The sequence below is a fragment of the Acipenser ruthenus genome, chromosome 10 (genome assembly GCF_902713425.1).
Source record: "Acipenser ruthenus chromosome 10, fAciRut3.2 maternal haplotype, whole genome shotgun sequence".
NCBI classification, from domain to species: Eukaryota; Metazoa; Chordata; class Actinopteri; order Acipenseriformes; family Acipenseridae; genus Acipenser; species Acipenser ruthenus.
Genome location: NC_081198.1, coordinates 46,992,924 through 47,017,025, shown reverse-complemented (window position 1 = coordinate 47,017,025; position 24,102 = coordinate 46,992,924). Strand labels below are relative to the sequence as shown.

The 24,102-nt window shown below is 37.6% G+C and overlaps 1 protein-coding gene across 5 annotated transcripts in view; it reads left to right on the top strand.

The window, feature by feature from the left end:
- Window positions 1-190: 190 nt before the first annotated feature.
- Window positions 191-24,102, top strand: part of mgat5 (alpha-1,6-mannosylglycoprotein 6-beta-N-acetylglucosaminyltransferase) — an 80,021-nt gene continuing 56,109 nt past the window's right edge. The window contains exons 1-3 of one of the 5 annotated variants that reach the window (XM_059032388.1): window positions 191-283; window positions 11,235-11,652; window positions 21,732-21,899. In XM_059032388.1, the coding sequence (XP_058888371.1) occupies window positions 11,424-11,652; window positions 21,732-21,899 (397 nt within the window). In that variant the 5' untranslated portion in view covers window positions 191-283; window positions 11,235-11,423. Of the gene's footprint in view, window positions 284-325; window positions 383-827; window positions 987-1,043; window positions 1,306-1,640; window positions 1,664-11,234; window positions 11,653-21,731; window positions 21,900-24,102 lie in introns of those variants that run through there. The other 4 variants (XM_059032387.1, XM_034012731.3, XM_034012739.3 and 1 more) reach the window with 4 other exon arrangements.

The window sequence follows — 24,102 nt, the reverse complement described above, 5'->3', positions numbered from 1 at the left end:
TTTAATCGCAATATCCGCATCTGTCATCGATTCAAAACACTAAATGGTCGCAAACTTAAAATAGTGACTAACTATTTTCAACTCTGCATGAAACGTATTGTAGCGTGTACGGGAGTAGGGGTCAGAGTGATGCATTCTAAACAGACATATAAGCCCGATATATGGTCCTGCAAGGGAGCCGGTCTATTTTGTACAGTTGCATTGGCTCTGTGCTTCCAAGAAGGAGGTCCCGTGTTCCCGTCCGGCCTCCGCCTGTGAGATGTCAATGCCTGCAGGAACCAAGGTTCGTCACATTATTTTGTTTTGAAACAGAATATAAAAAAGAAAACTCCCTACTGCCACAAGATGGCGCACCACCCACACGAACTACTTCAACTGAAATGTAAGGGGCACATTTTACTTTGTCCACAAGAGTGCACGCGGATTCCCATTTCTGAAATGCTTATTAAATTGCTGAATATGTATATTTTTGATTGCATTAATGGTATGATTATCTTATGCCTGTACTTTACAGTACGGTGTTTTTTTTAAAGTAAAATATTATTAATGTTTATATTAATATTTAAAATCATGACAAGCCCCCATGTGCATTCAGGATCAGTTTTTATCCAAAAGAATAATTAAAATGCATCTCCTATATGGACACTTGTAAGACACAATAAGCAATTGTGCCTTTGCCATACTTATAACACGCAAGTTGTATTTTCACCAGGCTTGCCTGTGCTTTACTAGTACACTTTGCTATGGTTATGCCCTAGTTTAAAGCTGGATGAAACGTACGTTTCCAAAAAGATTCTCCTTTGTTATCCTTTCGTTTTTATGACAAGTGCGAAAACAGAGACAGTCCCTGAATGCCTTCATTCCCGGCGTTAGTGGCTGTCTCAGTAATGGAAGCCGTACAAGTTCATTCACGGCATTTCTCTCCATAATCAACACCTTTTAGTACTGTGGTTTAAAACTTTGCATTTAAACTTAACGGCAAAGAGGTAAGCACGTTTTTCCATTATTGGGGTTTAGGTTTTTTGTCGGTGTAATTTAAATTGAGACTCAGCGATCTGTGCGCGCACCCGTGCAGTATCGCCTGCCTGTGTTGCTTGTAGCAGGAAATGTAATGGACGGGTTGAGTGGTTGTTGATGTCCCTCTTTTACCTGAATCGGTATTTTGACTTTTTTTTTTCTAATTAAAATATAAACACTGGTTTGTTTTGAATGATCACAAGCTATACGGTGTTGCTGTGTTATCATCATCATCATCATCACTACAGTTTCACTACCGGACGTACAGTGTCTGAGATACTTCACCTGGTATGTATTATTAACATCAATGTCAAATGAACTGTATGACGAATGCAATTAGTCGATGGAAACGCTAACTCGGGGGAAGCCGCCATACGACCTTTGAGCTTGAACCAATTCATTTTGTGAAAATACTTTATAAAAATACCACCTTGTTACTATTTCTATATTCAGCGTGGGTTGCTGGTGATTTTGTTTTGGGCTCTAGTTCCTCTGGGTAGTCCTTACGCTGAAAGCTGCAAACAACGCCATATTTTAAGTTTTTCGTTCTGGAGCTTTGTGTTTATATTTTAGCAGCAAGTGAGGTTTACGTTTTATTTCCAATGGGTTTGCATGTTCACTTACCAGGTATTTGGTTCAGAGATCGGTAAGCATTATCCCAGTTCTCTGAATTTACTTACCGTAAGATTAACTTACCCACTATCGTTACTTATTAACTTTCCCACGATCTGTTGAAACGAGTAACAGATATTTTTTTTAATGTATTTAAGTACTAGCTGCTATTTTTCCAATAATGTTCACTGTGTGTCAGCAGAAAATATTGTATTGTTATATACATTTACCCGAAAATTTGAGTTTGGGGAACAGCAAAATTACCTGGTGTCAAATAGACCTAATCACTACTTTAATAACATTCTATGACAGTAAAATGTAAGTTATATTCTGTAAGAGAAGGAAGGGGATACAGTATATGTCTAATCTTGCCTTGCTAGCAAACAGATTTTATGGATTTATTGACCAGCGTGTTATTTCAGTTTATGATATTTAACAGTGAACCAAAATCCTCAGTTTCATATCTAGAGCGTAATGCAGTATATTATTTAAGATTGATGGTATAAACGGGATGAGACCCCAGAACTCCTTTGACATACAAATCTGAAGGAAATGACCTGCACAGCCAGCAGACTCAAACAGCTGTTGTCCCTTCCCCAGCATGACTGGTGTGCTGTGCACGCCCTAATTAGGGACTTAAGAATTAACCAACCTCACTGTTATAATGAAATTTCAATACGTAAGCAAGTGTTTATCCTGCAGTACAGGCCAGTGAGTCAGTGTAGATATTGTTTACCTTGTTGATAAAAAAGCAACCTTACAAATCCAATATCAAGGATGCTGTTGAGTTTAGCTAAGTAGTCAATCAGATCCCTGTCCTGGAGTAACTCTCTGGAGGTGTGAATGGATGCACAGTCCTTTGGTACTGTACATGGCCTCTGTTTTGAGTGTTCAATATTTTTGCTAAATGTAAAACTGGACTATTCATTTGATCTAAACTGTGTGGCTAGATGAATTGCTGCATCTAAGTTTGTCGCATACCTTGTTTGTATTTTTAAGGAAAATTTGGTTAAATCCCTAATTAAAAACATAAATAAAACTGTAGCATTATAAGTGTAAAAATCATCCCAAATCCATTTGACTGGAACAACAGATTGCATTTGAACTGAGTTCCAGTAACATCATGCTCTATAAAATGTATTGATGTGGTACACTAAAGGTTGGGGTTTAATGTAAATGACTTTCATGTCCACCCTTAATTCACACGTCTTTCATCATCACAGTACACTTGCTGTGTTATTATTAGTGATTAACTTGATTTAGTAAAATACGAAGACGTTAATAAAGTACAAAGAATAACGCATTATGCTCAGCCATGCACTGTATTTTGTCAATGATTATTGAGCTATAAGGACAAGAAAACCTTTTGAAATTTGAATTTTCCACGTAAAAATAGTCTAAAAAGGGGTGTTTTGCAATTTCAGAAGTTATTTTATTAATCTATAGTAAAAAGTTTTACCTCCCAATTTTCCCAATGGTTGGGTTTCCAACCTAATTTGTTTTATTATCTTTGATTGTTTCCAGTGACAGTTGAATGGAATATTGTCAATGTTGCTGTTGATGTAATTATTGTTTTCATACTGAACAAAGGTTAGGTATTTAAATAGAACATTATATATATACATATAGCTAGATAGATAGAGAGATAGATGGGATACGGTTTGGATTTCTTTGGTATAAAAGCCCTCTTGTAGTTTGCTACCAGTAGTAGGGATACAGCATGTTGAAACAGTAACATATGCAAGATCTATACTTTTAGTTTAAATCTGAGTGGAGCTGTTAACTGCACTGCAGTGCTGATCAATGGAAACGGCGCTGGTACTCTGTTCCTAAACACATTCCTTCATGTTTTGACCAGATTTGTTGTGTACTTTTACACATTTCCTTTTGCTTAGAGAACTGAGCCATAAACTAAACATAAAATGGCCATTTACCAGAAGGAAAATGCTGGTCTGATTTCATACTGTAAGTAGAGTGGTCACTGTGAAAGTAGCTTTATTGCATTACACCTCAAAATGTTTTTGCTGAGTGCAATTGTGGGGTTAATAGAGTTCATGCTGCAGAAGCTAAGATAGATTTATAACCACAGTCATGTCGTTCTCTAGAGCCTAGTTTATTGGACGAAAGGTCCAGCCGATCACATTTATGAAAACGGAGAACTCCTAATAAAACTTGACCTTAATTAAAAACAATAAAAAAAAGCATGGCTGCATACCCAGAAACATGAAAAGTACAGAAAACACTTAAATACAGTCTGTTTTCTTTTGAAAGTTAATTACACTTAAGTACACCAAGAGAGAGAAATGATTCCCAGGCAGGGGAAATTACATTTTTTTCTTTATAAACATCCATACAGAGAAGAAGTTGCTATTCATTATGTTTTCCCTATACATTGTGCCAATCTAAGGCCCTGTCCACACTACATAACCGATCTCGAGAACCGTACTCAAAAGCATTTTAATTAATCCAGCTCAAAACGTCCACGCTGAAGTACCGTTTCATGTTTAGTCATACTTAATGCATACAAACACTATTAAAATAGTTTGGTTACAGTTCCTTGCAGCGCATTGGATTTTTAAAAAAAAATAAAATCAGATTTATTTGATTTAATTTGTGTTTTTTTCCTTTTCCTTTTTTTAAATTTAAATTATGGATTTTTTTTTTGTACCGTAGTTGTAGCTCTACAGTACCTCCAAACTGTAAATTTAAGGATGTTGAAAATGGTAGTTTGTGAATAGTTACATATCAGAAATCATTTTGGAATATTGGAAGATAAACAAAAAATGTAGTTTGCTATTACAGCGTCCACACTTCTGACAAACCGCACTACCTGATGTGATCTAATTTAGAACCAGAGTCGAGACTAGGCTATCCCCTGAGGTGGTCTCGGGCCCGGTTCTTGAGTGGTATTAAATGCTGCGTGGTGTAGACATTAGCCATATTTAGCACTTAAAGGCATAGTGTGGACAGGGCCTAAATGTAGGTGAGTTTGAATCAAATGAAACTCTGAAGACAATTTTTTGTTCTGGTTCCATATCAAGGTTTCCTGACCAGCAGTATAGTCAAGTTTGTGGATACTGCTACCAACACCATGATAGCAAATGTTCCCTAAACATAACCTTTAAAGTGCAGCGGTATTGTAATCTACATATGAGAAAAACTACCTTACGTCGAAGGGTACTTGATACTGTAATCCACATGCAGCCTTTGAAATGGATTGTTACACCGGTTTATACTTCAGCTTAATCAAAATCATGCTTCATGTTGTGAATGAATGCAGTCCTACAGCAATATACAGTAACACACTGCTCCAGGGTTTTAGGTGTCAACCCATATTCTGTTGCAGACTGTGTTTCACATTCTGCTGGTTTACCAGGTCCTGGGCTGTGCTTAGTCTTCTTTCTATCACAATGATTGGTGCTATGTTATAGTAGTTACTGGATAAAGTAGTAACTTACCTACTTTGCACTGCTGCTTTGGAAATACCATTTAAGAACCAAACAAGAATTGAGGGATTTTTGTCCCAGTGAAAATGCTGCTTTGGATTTTAACCCAAGAAATGAAGCACTAAAATTTCTGTAATTTTTCAAACTATTGCACCCTCTGAAACACTGAAATAGGGCTGAGCTTTGTCCTCTTTAACCCAGTGAACAAGTAGAATGGGAATGCCATTTTGGATAGCATTGCTGTAATAAAGATACTTCACAAAAGAGCCAGTTTGAAATGATTTGTAGTGCCGTTGTAGAATTCATAACTTCTCAGCCTCCTCAAATTTGCTGGGCTGAATCTCAAATTGTACAGTTTCTGTCTGATAACATTTAATTTGCACTGAACAATATTCTGTGCCTTAGCAAAATATTGTACTGTACAGGGTGTTTTTGTTCCTCGGTAATAGCCAGTACATCATTTTATGAATATAAAAATAAGGTTCCCAGGTCCAGTAAATGTCTACCATCACTTTCCACAGTAATTAGTTTTGCTTCAGTACTGTACAAGAAGATTTCAAGCCAGATGATAACATAACCTGTAACTAGTTAATCCTATAATTTAGGTAAAGCTACTGTTTACCATGATTCAAACTATTGTTTCTACAAACATATGGTTGTATACTTTTGGCTGTTTCTCTCAGCAGTGCTCAAAGTAAGAGTTTTATTTTTGGAGCTGCAGGTCCAAAAATGTTTGCCTAGTGCCCTTAATTTAAACAGCTACATACAAATGTATTTATTGTTCAAAATAATAGCCATATAAATTTATAACTGATAAATCTTGATAATTAAGGAACAAACAACAAAAATGTTAATCTCCAAACATGTGTCTTAATATACACAATACTTGGCGTCTACTAGTTTGGCAAACTTTGGCATTGTTTTATTGGGCCATTGCTTTAATTTAAAAAAAACAAACAAAGAAAAGAAAAACAGGTTTCTTCATCGCAGTGCTGTGCGCACACACTTTATCTAAATGAATCAAAAAGGAATGAACATCAACAATCTAGTAAAAATATTCTGTAGCACCAGCTTGGGGCATCACCTGGATCATACTGAGAACAAAAAACGTAATGTTGAGCTTGAAGGCGTTATAAACCAGTCCACAGATTATATCTATGCACATGTCCTCTTGCTGTGCTTCCGTTTGACGAAAACACGTGGCGTCTCTCCGCTCTGCAGGTAACGTTTGCTTTCCTAAAATATACTGCTGAGCCTTTGCATGCCACAGTACTGTTATGTTTATTGATTCTTTCTTAAAAGAGGAACAGCCTGCTATAAAATCAGTATTCCTGGCAATTTGTGGCCCTGCTTGCCTCTAATAACTGAAGTGCATTTGCCCTGATTGTTGAACTAACCAGCTGAACTGTTGGCACCCCATCATGGCTGAAATTTCCTTTTCTGAGCTTTTCGTTTCACCAACTCAGAAAATGAAGACTCGGGTGTCAAGGGCATTTCCATTTCAGAAGTTGACTCGTTCTCCCTGTTGTTTGTGCTACTGCTGCTTTTAACTACCGATGTTAGTTGGCTTCAATGTGAGTATTTTCTGCTGTCTGGTAGCTGCCGTTTTTTAGCACCTTTCAATTTTTACCACGTGACTTGACCACGCTGGTCTGCATGTTTAGTAGTAGTCGTCGTCGTATTTTGTTGGTTTTTTAGTTAAAGTTAATTTATAATAAAGCATAGTAAAATGACTGCAGGACTGGTAAAAAAAAAAAAAAAAAAAAAAAAAGGGGTCATCTTGAAAAATAAAACTTTTACATTTTACATACCTTAATGTTATTTGTAATTGGATGCAAAGAGAAATGTGCTGTAATACTGTATTTTTTGGGGGAAATAAATTGTTGTAAAAATATTAAAAAATGATGTTTGTAAAAAATAAATAAATACATTTCCTGCAGAAAGGTAGTCGCCTGAAAGTGCCTACATTAATATTTCCAGTCGCCTACAGAGAAAATCGCCATGGCAACCAAAATGGCCTCCTCTCGTTTGTAAACTTTCTTATGTTCTTATGTTCTAAAATGGTCGCTACTTAGAGCACTGCTTGGTCGTGACCGAGTTCAGAACTTTCCCAGGCAGCAGAAGTTAATTTAACCTGCTTTGTTTAGTCAACAGTGTCGTTTTCCTAACCTGTTTTGTTTGCTAGAGCTGGGCTATTCCTTTTTATTCTTCTTTTTGTTCAAATTATGGGATTAGACAGCTGATAAAAGACAACACCAGTAAACGTAATGTCTCGGTTAAATAATTTTCTTTATTTCCATACTTATGCCCCAGGAGGTTAGAAATCGAGATGAGACGAATATAATGGTTTCAGACTTCTTTTCAAACTGAATGAACAGTTTCACTGAATGAACAGTTTCTGCTGCAGATACATCCACTGTACTGTACAGTGTGGTGTGAAGATGGTGATCCTGAAAGTTCAGGTTTACTGAATTGCATAACTGTAAAAAGCTACAATTTTAAACCAATGTGTTGCAGTTTCTTAAACAAAAATGCAGGTGATTTCATCACATTTCGCTGGAACATTAGATTCTACTGATTTTACAGTGCTTTGCAAATTACAAATGTCTCTTCGTTAAACTGTTAAACCAAGGTCCTATTGTAAGTGACTCTGCAGCAACGGTTGTGATGCATAGTTCACCCTCTAGTCTCTGTAAGTCGCTTTGGATAAAAGTGTCTGCTAAAGGACTAATTAATAATAATAATAATAATTCCTCAAAAATCAATTTGGTCTAATCCGTGGGTAAGAGTATTCAGTATGAAAAAGGGGTTAAGAATTTAGAAATAATTTGTCTTTTGAGAATCACATAGGAATGTAAAATAGCTGTTCAAAAAGTTCACCTTTTAGCAGGTCTGGTAAGTTTATAGTCACTAGGACACCAAATAGGCCTATCTTTTCAAAATGCAACAGGACATTTGGGAGTTTCTGTGGAAATGCCACTAATTTTGCATAGTATTCTGGGATGGAAATAAGACTCCTAATGCATAGCAGTTTCACCCATTACAGGTTTGAACATGTGCTTGATTAGCCCTAGAGGTAACAACATGCTCAGGTGTGTCTTATTAAGCTCATAGTAAAACCTGGAACAGATCAAAGAGTCTTATTTTCATCCCTGGTATTGCTGTTTTCAAGATACTTACTAAAAGAGCAAGTTTGAAGTGATTTGTATTGCTGTAGAATTCATAACTTCTCAGCCTCCTGACTTTTTCCGGGCTGAATCTCTGTCTGCTTAAATTTTCCCACAAACAATATTCTGTGCCTTAGCATAATTCGCTTTTTACCTTGTGGATTGTTTCCTCTTGCCTTTTCCGTTGAATAAAATATTGACTCGCTCTGTTAGGTTAGCAGTCTGCTGCAAAGTGTGTAATACAGTAGTGCAATTGTCATGGGAACTTGGAACACAATAAAGAGAGATCTTTTGAGGGGAAATTCCCCACAGAATGCTTTTGTAGAGAGATAAAGACACCGAACTTGAGAACACTGAGATCAGTCATTAGCTCAGAGAAAGGGCCATGTGCTGCTCGTTCAAGTCCTATTGGTGTCAGATAAGTTGTCATCTCGACAGCAAGCTGGACAGACTTCAAGTACCATCCTGGCAACAAAGAGTACAGGTGAAGCGCTGCCTGAGAGAGAAAGGTACATACTGCAGCAGCAGCTCGTCATTATGTGAGCTAAGATTATTTAAAAGGGACTGCAAATCAGCTCTAGTGATAGGAAAATGAAGGGTACACTTTGTATGCACTGCATAATAAAGTCTGGCAGTGTCATGTAGTTTTAGGCCTTCTCATTTGTTTGTGGAGTATGATGTTCAGACAGAAACACAAGAGGGTTTGAGGAAATGACCTGTGCTTGAGCCTGAAAAGACACTCAAGGTTGCTCATTTTCATAATAAAAAAGTAATAACTATACATCTGCTTTGCTTTTGTATTTCAATCTAAATCAAATACTTCAGAATAATGGCTGCAAATCCATATTGGCTTTTATTCCTATGATGTCCACTTACCCATCTGATCATTTAAATTCATTATGCAGCTATGGCGTTTTATATAAAGTTATCTTCAAAAACTAGAAAATGAGTTGCAAAATAAGTACGAAACAGGAGTTGCTGAACTCCTCTGAAATGCGATAGAGTTGCATGCTGGCTGTAACGCTGGTTTGCTGCTGCTGCAGCAGCTGGGATCCTGTAAATATGCAGCAGGGACCGCAGTATAATCTTTAAGATCTGTTTCTCACTTTTGAATAGTAACAGGAAACACTTATACCGTATATTTCAACACAAGCTTTTGTAAAGAAAAACATGGATTTTTCTAAATTATGTAAATGTCTCATTTTTCAAACCTGTTACTTTTAAAACAAACTTAAAGGGAAGGGCACTGCCTTGCATATGGTACCGTACATGTATAATTGCACATAGGCCTGTAGACATTGCATTTACTACATCGGACCATTCTGAAATGTAAAAAATATATATTTGGGTACATTTATAGTAACTGTGTTTCAAAACGAATAGGGCATTGCAAACAATTCAACCTTAAGTACAGTATAGTGTAATGTTAAAATGTTAAATGGGTTTGACCCCAATGGAAAGCAAAAGGTGGCCTTAGTACTGGGTTAATTCATGACTTCGGCCCGGTATCTGTCAAACGGAAACATCTGTACATTATTTTATCCTCATACAGAACTGCTGATTTATTGTTATTTGCTCTTGACCTTCCTTATACTACAGTGACACAAATTTGTTTTGTTCTTTTTCACTTAACATGTTGTTTAGTCACAGGACATGAGTGTTGTGGCTCAAACAAGATTGTGTTACAGTACTATTGCATCTGTCTTGTTGTGACTTACAGTATTTACTCATTCATAATAAAACCCTTGCCCTTGAAATGCCATTCTGAAATGTCCTCTACTGACAAACAACAAAAATCCGACTGTGTGTTCTATTGTTTTGCATGAATTGCACCTCCAACAGTAGTATAGCATGAAACAGGATTGAAGTATAGAGCAATAAGGGAAGCAAATCTGTTGGGCTTTGCTTAGTGGATACACCAGTAGTGTATAGATTAAGGAAATCAATAGTTAACAACACAGATTCTTGAGATTATGGACAAGTCAGACTTTCGGTATCAATACCTTCATTTCTACAAAAACAATATTTCTTGCAGACCATTATCTACTACTGCGCAGTAAGTTATACTTTACAAACAATTGATGAATCACTCAGAGTCAGTGTTGTACTATAAAGGAAATTGTAAAATAAGATACTGTAATTAAGCAGATTCAAAATCATAAACTTTTTTTTTTTTTAATGCAAAACGTACAGATTCCTCATTCTCTGTTTTCCCCCATTCTGTTCCTAGCTGACACCATGCAATATGAAGGCTGCTACACACCAGATGTGATGCGGTGAAATGAATATAACCTATACTTTTGATAAGTGTCTTTCACACGACAGGCGACACGACAGGCGATGCAAAATACATATAAATAAATTCGAACCGCTTCAATGCAGGTGTGTGTGGTCGTGTTGCTGCGAAAGTATCATGTCGCGTGATGAAAAATCACATCACGTCTGAACCTCTTTCCCCATCTAAATTGTCGGAGACTTTTAAATTAAGGTAATTAAGATTTTTTTAATTTTTTTAGGCCTTTAACCAACTCATTTATAACAGATTTTGGAAATCTGATAATCCAAGGGGATAGGGCAGTACTAGTTATTATCAGTTGTATCTTTTCTTTCTGTGATGTAAGACGACAGTATGTGCATACAGTAAGTGCTGTATAAAATGTTTCAAATTCCTTAGCAGATTTTAATTGATCTAAAAGTTGTTATCGCAAAAGAAAGTCTGGTCTTTTGAGGGGAAAAAAAAACAACAAAACAAAAAAAACTACAGCACCACATCCTGTAATTGTGTGGTTTTATTTTTAACGTTACTAGCTACTGCAAGTGATAAAACTACACCTCGGTCAAATAAGACAATTGTTTTAAACCGGATGTTAACTGGCTATTTTTTTTCACTTTATTTGTACTTTGTATTCTTCCAGTTTTTGGCAGTGACTCGACTACAGCATCATAGTTTCTGAATGCTGTCCTAACATATCCTGTTTTTGTCCCCCTCCAGGATGAAGCTGTGTGCCACTGATTTGACTGGAAATTTGACTGACTGAGGGAAATGCGGCTTAGTGGAAGGCCACAACAGCAACGGCAGAATGAAACCCTGGTAACCATGAACGGGCTCATCTCTTCAGGCCTGTGTGGCGTTTTGTAACCTGGTTTAAATTGTTTCTGCTGGCCTTCACACTTCGTGATCATGGGCTGGAAGCTCTCCTCCCAGAAGCTTGGCTTTTTCCTTGTGACATTTGGCTTCATATGGGGCATGATGCTCCTACACTTCACCATCCAGCAGCGGACTCAGCATGAAAGTAGCAGCATGCTTCGGGAGCAGATCCTGGACCTCAGCAAGCGCTACATCAAAGCACTGGCAGAGGAAAACCAGAATGTGGTGGATGGGCCCTATGTTGGGACAATGACAGCATATGGTGAGTAGCACACTTTTATATAGCTGCCTAAGTAATGGTGCACCTTAAATGTGCTCTGATAATGATTAGTCTAGTTTACTGTTGTTGTATATTGTATGGAATCAATTGCATGATGTTGTGCATGTGCTTTGTTCTAGATCAGTGGTTTTCAACCTGTGGTACGCGTACCTTTACTGGTACATGACAGGCTTGCCATTGGTACACATCGACAGTTCTTTATGACGATATGATTCCTCAAAACACAATGCTCCCTCAATTGCACCACCATAGTGTATCAATTTGTATTACTGAATCACAGAGAAATGAGAAATGATGATGCAGGGCTCCAGACTACGATTAAAATGGTTACAAATGCAACAACAAAAAATCATTTTGATAGGTGCTTTAGGGGTTACACACAAAAATCTCCCTTTAAAAGCAAGTACCAATATTTACGAATGCGACATGACGATGGTGTGTATATAAAAACTGTTTTAATAAACTGAAGTACGAGAAGGACGGTAACATTTTGATTGAATACAAATGCTTGTAAGTGCAGAGAGGTGTATTAACACCAGCAGAATATGGAACCCCAGTTTCTTGCAAAAGTTGCATGACCAAACATGTGCGAATACTGTTGTGTAAAAAAGTAGCTTAAAATGAACAGCTGCATATAAGAAATATAGAACAACAACAACTAAAAATGCACTTCAGGTGTGTGTGTCGCACACGTGCTATAACAAAGCCCTGGAAACTTAAAATAAATAACATAATTAATGAAGGGCTGTAATCCAGCAAAAAGCGCAAGAACTAAACAGACAAGGAAGTGAAAAGGTTACCGAACCAAGCTGAAAAAAGTTATCTTTGTGAAGTCCAATAAACCAACGTTATCTCTCGCCAGTCCAATCGTAGAGTGCTAAGTAAAGTTTTGAGTCAACACGAATGGATTTTTTCGTCTGTTGCGTCTTGCACCCCAAATAGATAGAAATAGTCAGGAGTTTAAGTATGATTTAATTGCACAAGATTCCCCAGTTAGATGACGAGCTGATAATATCTCTTCAGCCAAAGAAGCAGGCATGGTAATTTCAAGGCACCGTTACCATAATGTAACAGTATGTAGCGGGAGTTTTGTACTAAAGCAGGGTCAGCTGTTGCAGGAAAAACTGACCATTTAAAAAATGTGAAAGCGAACACACAGAAATGCTTAGACTGTAATTAGGCAGTGTACTGTGTACTGCAGCTCACTTGATTGCAGTAAACAAAACAAAAAAACGCCCTTTACTAAATTTAGCTCTCAAATTGTGCTAATGAAAATATATGACAATGTGCTTGCTGTGGATATCGTAAATATAGCTATATAAATATATCGCTGCATTTTAAACTTGTTTTTACTGAAGAATAAAAGGTATGTAAATCATAAGAGCTGTGTGTTACATGCTGTCAGATCAGGACGTCACTAACTCTGAGCATGGGAGCATGCTTTTCCCATATTACAACTGGACACAGTTGAGGTGCGGCCACCAATTCCACACACAAATATAAACATGCTGCGTTCATTCTAGTCCTCAGCTGCATAGATTAACCACTCAGCAGAATGAGGCAACAAACAAGAGATTACAGACACAACAAACCTGATTGTAATGGGGTAGGTCTCAGCTTTACAGCAGCAGTTTAAGATTGCACATAGTTACTGGTACACCTGGTGGTCCCTGCTTGAAACACTGGTACTGGAGATGAAAAAGTTGAAAACCACTGTTCTGTTCATTACAAATCTTCTGTAAATACTGTAGATTATCATATGTTTTTACTAGCAAGAGAAATAAATACAACTTCAGATCATGTTAGTTTTACTGTCACAAAATAAAAGAATACATACTTCTGTAGGCCGACTGTAAATGCAAAGATAATAAAAGACCATTGATATGGTGGGCTGCGTTTAGAATGGGAGTTTTTACTAGCTTTCTGATGCCTATACAGCTGGGTTTACTTGGGGATAAGTTTGAGCACCAGTCTTGGCTGAAACCAACTGCCTTCTAGAGTGCAGCTCAGGGCTCTACCTGCTGCTTTACTGCCTGGACCTGCCATGGACCTTCTTTGTAGCCATGTAGTAACTGGTCAATTAACAGCCTGCAGTATTATTGTTGTTTTTCATATTGCTGCAGCAGAAAGCAGCTGGCATGCCGTACAAATATTTAAATACAGATTTCACTGTTCATTGTTGAAAGAAGAGCTGGGAAGGAACTGTGGAAAAAACGCATGGTAGTTCACTCTCTGACGAGACGTGGTCAGAGAGACGGAATGATCCAGAAGGGTTTATTTTCCTACCATGCCGACACAGTGATTGGACTGCTTAACATTTCTTTTTAAATTAGGCTTCCAAGCCAAAGGCTGGGAAGCCTATTGTTGTTGTTGTTATTATTATTATTATTATTATTATTATTCCGCACAAACAACATGGCAGAGTTATGAAAACGCATACGTAAGTAGATGCCTATGGCTGGACAACCAGGCTGGCGTCCCCAAATGAAAGTCACATGGTTCGCCCGCCATATTGGAACTCGTGGAGAGGCGGCAGAACATTATAGCCGGCAGCACTTTTAACGGAAAAAATAAACTTGCCTTACCTTAAATAATATAATACGACAAAGAATTTGAATAATGTGTTGTCTTTCGTTGACTATATCTGGTTGAGTTTTTTTATGTTCTACATTTTTCATTTCTGTTTTTTATTATGGTAAATTACCTTGCTTATTTAGGCACTCTACGATTTGACTGGGAAAAGATCACGTAGGGTTATTGGAGTTCACAAAAAAAAGGGTAACCTTTGCACTTCCTTTTTAGCTTAATTATTGAGTTTATGCTTCATTTAAATGGTTTTGTTTTATGTTAAGTTTTCAGGGCACTTTGTTAATGCACGTCCTGTTTTTGTTTTTTTGCTGGTCTATTTGAATGCAACTGTTCATTTTAACCATTTTTTTTTTTAACACAACAGTACTCGCACACGTTTGGTCACCATCATAACAGTTGCATGAAACCGGAGTGTAATAATCCAGCACCTCTGCACTTAAGCATTTGTATGTTAGCTGACAATGTTCACGACATCCTTAAAGGTGTACAGCCTCTATAAATGAACCCCCAATATCTCTCACAAGCACCTGGGTACATATTGTTACGATATCACAACAAAAGCAATATGCTTTTTTTATGTATATGTATAGCTGTTATGTACTATATATCACCTTACAGTACAATAATATGACAAAAAATGGACTGAATGATAATACCCGAAAATAATCTTAATATCCAGCGCAAATATAGTATTAGGCGGTGGATTGCGCCGATCGACGGCTTATTTTGAAATGTGTTATTTGCGGCAATAACATATTTAACAGATCTGTTAATGAAACTATTAATGTTACAAGCAACTCGGAAGGTTTATCTAAGGAGTCTACATGTATGTTACCAGTTAAAAGTTTGATTTACTTTTCACAAAAATGGTGAAGTATGGGATTAAGTATTCTATACTGTTAAATGTGTTTGCAAAGGTCTACCTACAGAAGTAACAGCTGCAATAAATGTATTGATTAGAAGAATGATATACATTGATTAATAAGCTAGATGAATGTGCTATGTAGGGAGGTAGCAATATTTGTATTTTGCAGATTGCAATGGGAAGCTGTAGCTCAACACCTGCTCCTTGTTTCTGTCATTTTCAACCACCCTCTCTAATATTAGACTATTGCATGTAAAGTGCAACACAGAGCACTTCTAGGTATCTTATGATGTTATAGTTACTATAAAAGACAGAGCTGGTAAGAGTTAGAGGGGAAAGAATTGATTTAGCACCACAGTGTGACACGGTGTTAGTCAGCAGCAGATTTAAATACAGTACAATAGAAGGTGGCTTCAACCTGGCACATTGTAACGATCAGCCTTGAACCGTCAATAAATGATTCATCCGTTAAATAGACCAGTTCTGCTAAAATAGGCTCATTAGAAAAATCAGATTACTATTGATGCATAACTCTTTTCAGAATAATTTGAAACGCATTCAATCCCTGCCTGTGGTTCAGTATTGTTAGAAGAAGGAATGCTACCTGCAGTATTCTTAACTGCTATTTAGTAAAAAAAACAAACAGAAGAAAAAGGGTTGTTTTGCTGTACCTGCCTTACCTCATTTTAACCGTGCCCCAAATATTTCAAATGTACTCTTGTGTTTTGTTTTTATTGCAGTCAAAGAACCAGTCTTGCAGGAGGGATGAAATAAGCTAGATATATAAAAAAAAAAGTGTGTCTATACATTTACTAGTATACTGTATTGCAGTTCTATGCAGGACTATAGCCAATAAGCATAAGCCCTTATGTTTTACACAGTTGTGTAATTCATTATATAGTTTTGTCATTAATTAACCCATAAACCCTTATGTTTCAAATGTACAAGTTAACAAACCTACTGTATGTCACAGAACTTCCCTGTTGTCCCTATAACATAAAAGGTAGAGCTGAATTGTTTTCTTTTGGCTACTCCTTTAATGTGTTTTACAGATTCTTCACTAGAAGAAGGGTTTAAATGAACAGTTTTCATAGCTGGCTTAACAGAAGCGACTGCTCCCTATTTCTGATGCCGCTCCCCAGGTAGTACCAGGAATGTGATATTGTTTGAAATAAAACCTATCCACTTTTACTCGTAGGTTTTTCTTTTACAGTAAACAGTCATACTCTAATGGTGTGTGAGGTGTGCTTGAGGTTTGCAGATGCTTATTCGTGTAATAGTCCAGTATTGTAGTAGCTTAAGTGCTTGCACAGACCTCTGGGGGTAAAGTGATCATTTGTTTGCGTATTTGCAGAGCAGTGAAAGGCAAGGGAAGAAACAGAATTTTAACAACCAATAGGAACTTTATTTAAAGAATGGAACTATTTCAGCAGATGGCTTTTTAATTAAAAGAATGTGTTGCATGGAGGTCCGTCATACTTGGAACAATAAGACCTAATGAAGCAGACACTAATATAATGTAATGTCTGAATGTCCTCACCAGTAGTGTAGCCTGCTGCAGAGAGCCTTATTAATTAAATAAAATGGGTCCTTACAGTAATTGTTCTTGTGTACTGTACGTGTCCTAAAACATAAATATGGGGAAATACTAGAAAAAAAGAAAGACGACATTGACTTCTCTCAAAACTAGAGACTGTGATGAGTCATCCCATACTCGCTATTCCAGTTTCTTCATAGGGCTTGGACATTTAATAGCACTAATTTTCTTTTTTTTTTTTTTTTTTTTAATTTAGTCATTGCCAATTATTTTTATTATTTTCTCCCCAATCTGGAATGGCCAATTATTTTTAGGCTCATCTCACCGCTACCACCCTTGCGCTGACTCGGGAGGGCGAAGACGAACACACGCTGTCCTCCGAAGCGTGTGCCGTCAGCTGACCGCTTTTTTTCAAACTGCGGACTCACCATGCAGCCACCCAAGAGCTACAGCGTCTGAGGACAACGCAGCTCTCGGGCAGCTTACAGGCAAGCCTGCAGGCGCCCGGCCAGACTACAGGGGTCGCTGGTGCGCGGTGAACAGAGGACACCCTGGCCGACCTAAACCCACCCCCCCACCCGCTGTTTGAGACACCCAGAAAATATATTTTTAGAACCTGCTGCTCCTTCTATGACTAAAAGCCATTCTTTTTTATATCCATTTATCAGTCAATTATGCAGGCTGCATTGGTTATTAAGAAGAAGAACACATGCAATGACTGTTTTAAATTGGTTTATTGTGTAAGGCTAGAAAATGCTCCTGCATCTGCTACAATATACTGCCAAATTATTAAAGCTCACAATACATTGCAATGTGGGTTTAAAATACAGAAGGAGATATTTGTTTTCCTCAGATGCCGAACTGCACAATTTTACATTTATGATCAAAAATGATTTCCACTCTATTGTACTGTAGTGATGGTGTATGCTTATGACACATACATTCCCAAGCAATGCCTATTACAATTTCACAACGTGATATAGTTTTTGTTCACCCCACAGCAATTGGAGGATCAACCCCCATATTTTGACCTACTATAAGAGTCTGCATGACTTATTTGGGGTCTCCAGTACTGTGGAGTTACATAGAAGCGGTACACTCCTCCTTGAAGTCGCCTGAAAAAAAATCTGCAGTGTGTTTTGAAGGTTTTGTATGTGCATGCCTTGCTAATTATTTGTAAAATGCAAGACTGTTTGTTTCAAACACAATTTGGCTTTGTTTAAATTGAAGAAAACACAGTGTACATGTTTGAATGTGATTGTGCTGGCTAGATAGATTGAGGATGCTTGACTTCTAAATAAAATCTGCAAAAATTGCTTGAAAAATAAATCTACAACATATTGATTGAGGTTAAAAAACTGAGCAAAGTCAAAAGCAACGCAGAGATGAAGCGGAAAAGAGATCAAGTAAGTTGCAGACACAGAAGTTGCCTGGAACCCACTGAGTTTACACACATTTACCACAATCTTTTGCTCAAATGGTTTAGTGCCTGTGTATATTTTATTTATTTAGTACCCATGAATATATTCAGTCCTACATTTTATGTCCTTTTTATACCGACTATCACATCCTTGTGTATTCCAGTCTCATCTTGCAGCATTTGACAGTATAGACGTTATCATTAAGTGGACTCTGTGGTTGCGCAGGATTTGAGAGGTCTGTGAGAACAATCCGATCTGTCCTTGGAGACGAACACACATGATCTCATCTGAATTTCAAAGCTGTGAGCTGGGGGGAACAAGTTAAACTAGTGCTGCTTAGGTTTCCTCTAAAGGTCATCTTTAACACAGCTGCACAGTCCCCTTGTATATAACGCTAGTAGTCTGAGTGCACAGTTAACACTGTGTTAACAAGTTGTCATCCAAAGAGGTGCAAGGAATTCAATACGTTATTGGTCATTGTGACAGGGACAGAATGATTCTTGGTGATGAATCTCCCTCCCGACCTGTGAGGATGCAGTGTAAAGGGAACAGGGTCCCCTGCACTGGATGGCCTGACAATTCATTCCTAGGGTTAGGTGGAAGTCGGCCATCTAGAAAGGGAGCTCAGCTGCGGTACATTAAGTCATCGCCACAGAGGGAAAGCGATGTGGCAACCGCGGATTGGAGGAGAAACGGCTGAACTTGCTAACCAAGGGGGCGTGACTGAAGAAATAGGGGATATGTGACTGACAAATAGGGGACGTGGCTAGGTGATCGGTTCCTTTTGTTTATGGTTAAGAGAAATGCTGAGGGATGAAAGTAAAATAACTGAGTGTTTAGTGTTTGTTTGTTTTGTCAAGTCCAATTGTACTGTTTGTTATTTATTAGACGGCTAACACGATCCGGAGCTGTTGCTACAGGCCAGCACAAATACCAGACAACACTTCACCACTGTGCACAAGTAAATTGTATTTCACCACGAGCACTACAGCACTCACTCTGGACTTGTGACCATGTTTTGTGTTCTGTGTGTGTTTAAATACCGTGTTTATTATTTCGGGACTGAGCCCTGTGTTATTTAACTGTGCAATACACATCGTTGTGTATTGCCAGTCCTCCATTATTATTATTATTTACTGTTGTTCTCAGACTTTGGATTACAATTAAACCACCATTTCACCAGTACTTTGTTGTTTGCAATGGTCTTGCGCACTGCAGCACCTCTACACCTGCACACTGCAAACCACTTTGCCACAGTCATTCACCCATATAGGACTATAAGAGTGCCAAATGTACAGACTTATACCCCTATAGTGGAGAATAACACCTAAGCTGTTTTTTTTTATAAACTCTGTGCTTGAAACATGATTTTAATAAACCACTGCTGCTGTGGTGTGGTTTACTGCGTGCCCTCACTAGCGAGACAGTGGTGCGTTTCTGAAATGCTTTTGTATTTTTGAATTGTCTGGAAAGCTTAACGATGCTGTTGCTTGTCATGGTACTGTAGATTTGTAATCGGCGTGCCATGTCCTTCTAGTCAACTGTTTAAAGTACTTCCCCCTGCTAATACTTGTAGAAGTGGGGGATGGTAAATAACACAATCAAGGTCTGTTATACTGCACCTCAGGAAAGAAATCAGAAATTCAAAAAGAGGATCATTATTTTTGTTATCAACATATAACATAACAATATTGTTACTGTAAGTTACAATTTCTTGTGTTGTACCCTGAAACTGTCTGTTTTTCATACAAGTCTCAGCAATCAAAAGAACCTATCATTATATATTACAAACTATCTGGTTTGATATACAGTAGATGTCCCCAAACAAGCAGTTTTTGGCCACTCATCATCAAATTTTGCAGTCTGCTGAATTTTAAAACCTCACCCATGGTGAATGAACAGATTTTACTCTTAAACCTATTATGAGCTGATAGGCTGGTTTAATCTGAGTAATTCTGTTACTAATTCTTTGTTTGTAATGTGTTTGCTTTAGTTTCACAATATATGGATTACAGTAGATTAGTTCTCCCAACAGTACATCTGGCTATAAAATCCAATAAGAATCAAAGTTTTGACTTGTTCTGAGTTTTTCTAGTAAATTATTTAATACCCCATTTTACAGCAGAAAAATCATGTCATGGTTTAGCTTTACAATATGCCACTTGATCCGAGTAGGGCTCTCATGGTTGTCCATTACAGACCAAGTTGCCATGGGTATGTCTAATTGAAATCCAGATATACACTGAGATGTGCAGCTTTTTCAGCTACTGTACTGTAGTGCTTCTGCGTTAGCTGGAACCTCTCTGATATTTACTGTATTTTTATACAGCTGCAAATTATTTCATTTCATCTGTTCTAAAAATAATGATGAGCAAAGCTCCCATGTTGTGATCTGCTATGCACTAATCTGACTATTCTGAAAAGCACTTTTAACTACAATATCCCTAGTTTGTATCCTCTACATGATAAATGTCTGAAATGGAGGTGCCCATACAACTTAAAGATTAGAACTGGGCATTCCTTATCACTGTTTTTCAAGGATACTGTAGGTCATGATGACGCACTGTGCTTTGCAAGGGTTCTGGCTTTCCATTCCAGGCATTCCATTTATATTCCGTGATTAATCTGTGTGTGCATTACAGATAGCAGCGTGTTTTCTTTTTTTTTCTCCTTGTGACCGCATTTTATGTGGTATCGGCACCTTTATTGTGTTGTATATGGTATGTACCGAGCGTAATCCATGAACGTTCATGGTATACTTATTCAACCATCGAGGAAGCCAAAGCCCCAAAAGAAGCAAGTGGGCATCCTCCTGAACAAGTGCAATTTATAGTGTGTTTAATCCTACATTAAACAGCTGTATTTCTGTGAATTACTTTCCTTTAAACCAAGCTCTGCATTTGCTTGACAATAAAATAAATAAAAAAATAAATAAATATGAAGAGTAGTGCTGGGCCATACATGTGAATAATTTTTACATGTATTGAAAAGCAAAAAAACACATCAGTCTTTGCCACAAATTACACAATTGATAGAAATGAGAAATATGTATCGCAATCCATTTTGCTTTGCACCAATTTACCACCTTGCATGAATTTGCACGACAACTAAACTGGCAAGTGGGGAAAATAGCTCAGTCTGTGGGGGATTTCTATATACAAAATATTTCTAAAAGATTGGCACAGCTGCTCTTGGTCCCCTCTTTACTCTGGCTGTCAAAAAACTTCAGCATTAAGTCCAGATAAGTAACACAACTGTTTCTACATAAAGCTGCAGGTAATACTTTGAGAAGCGAGTCAATCTGGGTCCGTTTTGATTACCCAAATGCATTTTCTACACAAATATGTTTAATTTAGGAACCAAGTGTGTGTGAACTACAGATGAGATTGTGAGTGTGCTCATGAAAGGGGAAGTCATCTACAAGTTGTCATATAAAACAAAGAGAACTTCAAAGTGTAGAGCAAGTTAGAACTTTGTACAAAGAACCCTTTGAAAATAGAAAACACTTTGGAATTCTTTAAGATCTGTAGTTACTATTCATTTAAAAACATGTGTTCAAATGCCATTGGTAATACCAATTACGGTAATGCATTAGTAGCATAAATAACTGTAAACCAGTGATCATTGTGTGTGTATTTATTTGGTACAGATTTAAAGAAGACTCTGGCTGTACTCCTAGATAACATTATGCAGCGACTGGGGAGGTTGGAATCCAAGGTGGACACCCTGCTTTTCAATGGCACTGGGGGAAACTCGACAAACACCACCATCACTGTCGGTCCCATCCCAGGGAACACAGAGAAAGTCAACGTGGCAGGTACGTGTCAAAACACGACATTTCCTTTTTTTCAAAGTTTTTACTGGCAATGTGGTACACAGTTGTTGTTAGCAAACATTGGTTTGCACTGGTGTTAGTCCTGCTTTTTAAAAGCTTGTTATACAGTGTTTATTCTTTCTCTTTGTAGATACGGTTATGTAACTTCTTTTTAATCCTCTCTCTTGTTTTAAAATTATTTTTGCACAAAACGAACTGTGTTCACCACATAAAGTGAATGGGGATACTGGTAGAATGTTACTTGGTAAATATGTATATACGTTATATATTTGAAAGCAAAGAAGAAAATCATCTTACTGTAACATACTCTGGAATATTGTTTAATTATAACCCACTGAGTAAAAATGTTAAAAAGAGCAGTAAAATGGTAAACTGTACATGCTGAACAAGAAGAAGCAGGCAAGTCATTAATCAAAGCAAGCCTTTATGCCAGCAGGTCAATGCAACCTTTAGAGTACTATAAAAACAGCCTGCAGTTGTACTGGCTTTGTGAGGCATCCTGCTATTGGATGAAAAGCTATTGTGTTCTCTCTTCGTCATTCCCCCTCCTATGCTATACAGAGGCACCTTTCATCATCTGGAGTAGAGTAAAGAGAAAACGGTGCCAAGGTCCAGAAATATGCAATACTCTATTGACTTTCTTACTTTGATGCAAAACAAATAACCAGTTCAATAGGGCCCTCCTGTTGGCTCAGGGCTATAAAAAACACGTGGAATATTGTAGCAGTACATTACACAAATTACAAATATATTTGTGCAACACGTTTTTTTTTTTTATTAGTTTTTATAGATTTTTTGCAGATCAATGCACAGTTGATAAAATGAAACAATCCTTATTTTTGGACATGTTCACGGAATTGAATACTACATTATACTATGGATGGAAGATTCCCACTGCTTGTTCGTCTGAGTTCAGGGAGCCTTTGTGGCATTTGAGTTTTATACTGTGTCCTGTTAACAGTATATTAGTCACAAAGTGCCAGGGACATTCCACTTTTTTTTTACGGTATATATTGTAATGTTTAATGGTCACTGATACTAGATGGATACAGCCTGTAGTTTCTTAGGCTGTGGAGCAAAACTAACATGCATAGTACAGCACACCCTCTACTACAAGGTATATAGCTTGTAATAGATTTGTATTTATTTTTATTTGTGGGTCTTGTCCTGTTGTTTTACTTCACTTACTTTTAGCGAAGTAATGAATTACTGTTGTAAGAATATTTACCAAATACGTTTTTGGACAGTTTCTTTACTTTAGCACTTTGTTTTAACGTGTGATATAGCTGATAACCTGATTTTGTGTTTGATTTGACAACACTTGTGTGCCAACTTGCATATTACTTGAGTTCAACAACAGATACACTCCCCACATTATTGAAGTAGAACAGAAATAACAGGGTGGCCCTTGCACTGTTGAACAATGAAACAGCAGATTAGAACCCACCTCTTCAGTGAAATACCAGGATCAGAGTGTGGCAAGCCCTTTGAAAACTTCCCTTCCTCCAAAGGCTTGGTGAGCATTAGGAATTAGTCAGCTGTGCTTTATATCAGTTGGTCACGGATAGGCTTGTGGGTGACGTCAGACCAGCAAGTAGTACTGGGGTATGGAAGCGCTGATGTACCAATTTATTGATAAGTAATAAAAACGTTTTAACAAAACAGAACATGGATACATAAAAACAGCACGATGGCCGAAACAAACAGGGAAAATGAATCAACAAGCAGCTGGTGTAAACCCATCACGGGTAGCAATTGTTATTATTTTGTTTTAATTCTCTAACTCACCGCTCTTGTTCCACCTCTGAACACCCACCCCTAGTGATTGCGATCCGTGCCTCATTTGTGCAACTGTGCCTGGCTTGATTGCTTGTTAAATCATTCAATCATAGCCAGGCACAGTCTGCACGTCAACTGCTTTGGCAGGGAATACAATCAGTCCTTCCCTGCCGACGTAAAACAACAGTGCCCCAAATACATACATTTAAATAATAATAATAACACGCCCCATGCACCAATACATGCATACATATAACATAAAATACGCACAGGGGCGGGTGGACCCTGCCACACTGCACCTAACAAGTCAGGATTGGCCAGCTTTTAAGCATCAAGCCTCTCGAATAGCCAGCCATTTTAATTTTAATACGCTGCACTGGTAAGAAGTCCTAGTCCTGCCCTAGAT